The sequence below is a fragment of the Phaseolus vulgaris genome, chromosome 2, assembly GCF_051622355.1.
Source record: "Phaseolus vulgaris cultivar YP4 chromosome 2, ASM5162235v1, whole genome shotgun sequence".
NCBI classification, from domain to species: domain Eukaryota; kingdom Viridiplantae; phylum Streptophyta; class Magnoliopsida; order Fabales; family Fabaceae; genus Phaseolus; species Phaseolus vulgaris.
The window spans coordinates 39,284,031-39,286,725 of NC_143499.1; the positions used below are offsets into that span (position 1 = coordinate 39,284,031).

Genomic DNA, 2,695 nt, shown 5'->3' on the forward strand with positions numbered 1-2,695 from the left:
GGCATTTTGAATTGAAGAATGTATAGTGACAGACAGATGAAAAGGTTTTTTTGTTCTGCAAGACTTGTTGTTGATGTTAGTTGTTGGTGACAAAACCACCAAACACCATCACGTGCTCACCTTCAATTAAACTACACTCAGACGAAACGGTGTTTTGGATTTAGTAGCTGAAACATTATTATTATTTAAGAACCTTCTCTCCTTGGGTAACATTAAAAAACTTTCCTACTGTAAGTTTCATCCTTCTTGAGGTGTGAAATCATGGCCACTGTCAAGAAAATTGGAAAGAAGGCATGTGTGATCGGTGGAAGTGGATTTATGGCCTCTTGCTTGGTAAAGCAATTGCTTCACAAGGGTTATGCTGTCAACACCACTGTTAGAGACCCAGGTTCCTCTCTCTCAGTCAAATGTGTCATTCTAAAGTTGTTTCTTGATTTTGTTCACAAAAAACTGTTTAATTATTTAGAGGGTAACACTAGAATTACTATCTATAATGTTTGGTTAGAAGAACAAAAAAGAATGATTTTTTTATTCTGCAATGATACAAGTTTAATATTTATATATGGTACAAGGTGTACGTACAAGAGAGTAAAATGGTGGACACTTTTCTTCATTCTAAACTTTTTTTTCTTCTATCCCTTTGGCTTACTGGGTATCGTTTAGAAAGGTGTCCATCACTTATAATAAGTTTATCTACGATTATAATTTATTTTAGTCTTATTATGAAAAAAATTCTTGACTTAAGTGTTCTGGTGCAGATAATGCTAAGAAAATATCTCACCTTTTGGCCCTGCAAAGTTTGGGCGACTTGAACATATTTGGAGCAGATCTAACAGGTGAAAGGGATTTTGATGCCCCTATAGCAGGCTGTGAACTTGTCTTTCAGCTTGCTACACCTGTGAACTTTGCTTCTGAAGATCCTGAGGTAGATTGCACACCGAACAAGAAACTGCACTATAAATTTTACAATCAAATGCAACATATGTGTGTTGAAGAAAAAGACTAATGAGAAATTCTTTTGCAATTACTATTCAGAATGACATGATCAAGCCTGCAATCTCAGGAGTGTTGAATGTGTTGAAAGCATGTGCACGAGCAAAAGGAGTCAAACGAGTCATCTTAACATCTTCAGCAGCTGCTGTGACCATAAACCCTGTCAAGGACACTGGTCTGGTTATGGATGGAAGCAACTGGACTGATGTTGAGTTCTTGAACACTGCAAAACCACCCACTTGGGTAAAAATCAAACCTTATTTTGCACCTATCTGGATCAGCTTTTGCCCTATTAGTTTGAAATGAAATTGATTTCCAAGTACCTTAGTGATTTTCTGTTAGATTATTTTAGTTTAAAAGCAACTTACTAAATTGGGATGAGGAATGGCTCTTCAAGGTGCCTTACCTCATTATTACCCTTCCTAGATGGAAAAGATTACTACTAATCATTGAATAGACTCTAAAATAGAGTGTTTCTTCATCCCAACATGTAGGGTTATCCTGTCTCCAAAGCACTGGCAGAGAAAGCTGCATGGAAATTTGCTGAAGAGAATCACATTGATCTCATCACTGTGATACCAACTCTCACAACTGGTCCTTCTCTCACCCCGGACATCCCATCAAGTGTTGGCCTGGCCACGTCTCTCATAACAGGTTCAAATATGCCAAATCTACTGGTTTAAGGGCTTTCTAGACCAGTTATATAGTTGTACTTTTTTAGGACCATAGTATATGTTTCAGTGCCATTTTTGTTTTACCTTGCAGGCAATGATTTCCTCATAAACGCCCTGAAAGGCATGCAGTTTCTATCAGGTTTAATATCCATCACCCATGTGGAGGATATTTGCCGAGCACATATATTTGTGGCTGAGAATGAATCAGCTTCTGGTCGATACATTGTCTCTTCTCACAGTACTAGTGTTCCTGAGCTTGCAAAGTTTCTTAGCAAACGTTACCCTCAGTACAAAGTTCCAACTGAGTAAGCTTATACATGCTTTTTCTTTCTCATTTTCAAGGAATCCCTTTCCTTAATCATGGATTTTCTGTTTGCAGATTCGATGATTGTCCCTCCAAGGCAAAACTAACAATCTCTTCTGAAAAGCTTGTGAAAGAAGGATTCAGTTTTAAGTATGGGATTGAAGAAATTTATGATCAGAGTGTGGAGTACTTGAAGAGCAAAGGGGCTCTCAAGAACTGAATTTGGAAATTGTTATGCTTTAGCAAACCCAAACTCTCCGCTTGTTATGTAGAAGCTGTTTGCCTATAATAATTATAATAATAATCAAACTCTCTACTACTTTACTACCACCTTCTTAAATTACTAAGTATTTATTGAGTTTGGATTTCATTGCTTCTTGTTTAAATTTTAAGTCCTTTTTACCAAACACTGACAATAAGTGATTGAAAGCTAAAAAAATCACTAAATATTTTATTAAATCTACCAAATGAATAGCAAAATTACTAAAAAGAGAGTGTCACAATCATTTCTCATATAAATATTAGCTAAAATAGTCGTAAATAGATCATTCTTCTTAAAATAAAACCAATATCGAAATTAGTTTTCAGTTTTTTTTAAACTGGTTTAGCAAATAAATGGAATTTATTTGAATAAATTTTTTATTAATATTTATAGAAAAAAAGTAATTACATTAAGTTTTTTGATAACATAAATTATCTTAATTTTTAAAAGTAATTAAATAAA

General features: G+C 34.8%; 1 protein-coding gene across 1 annotated transcript; it reads left to right on the forward strand.

Moving 5' to 3' along the window:
* Positions 1-206: 206 nt before the first annotated feature.
* On the forward strand, positions 207-2,298 carry LOC137811942 (anthocyanidin reductase ((2S)-flavan-3-ol-forming)). The gene is made up of 6 exons (XM_068613805.2): positions 207-388; positions 759-925; positions 1,036-1,236; positions 1,488-1,647; positions 1,759-1,972; positions 2,047-2,298. The coding sequence occupies exons 1-6, from the start codon at positions 262-264 to the stop codon at positions 2,189-2,191; spliced, it is 1,014 nt and encodes a 337-aa protein (XP_068469906.2). The 5' UTR covers positions 207-261; the 3' UTR covers positions 2,192-2,298.
* The last annotated feature ends 397 nt before the right edge of the window (positions 2,299-2,695 follow it).

Excerpts from the sequence above, each read along its gene's own strand:
- LOC137811942 (XM_068613805.2), top strand. The coding sequence starts at position 262 with ATGGCCACTGTCAAGAAAATTGGAAAGAAGGCATGTGTGATCGGTGGA. Across the intron at positions 1,648-1,758 it reads GGCCACGTCTCTCATAACAG|GCAATGATTTCCTCATAAAC; the intron begins GTTCAAATATGC and ends TTTACCTTGCAG. Across the intron at positions 1,973-2,046 it reads CAGTACAAAGTTCCAACTGA|ATTCGATGATTGTCCCTCCA; the intron begins GTAAGCTTATAC and ends TTCTGTTTGCAG.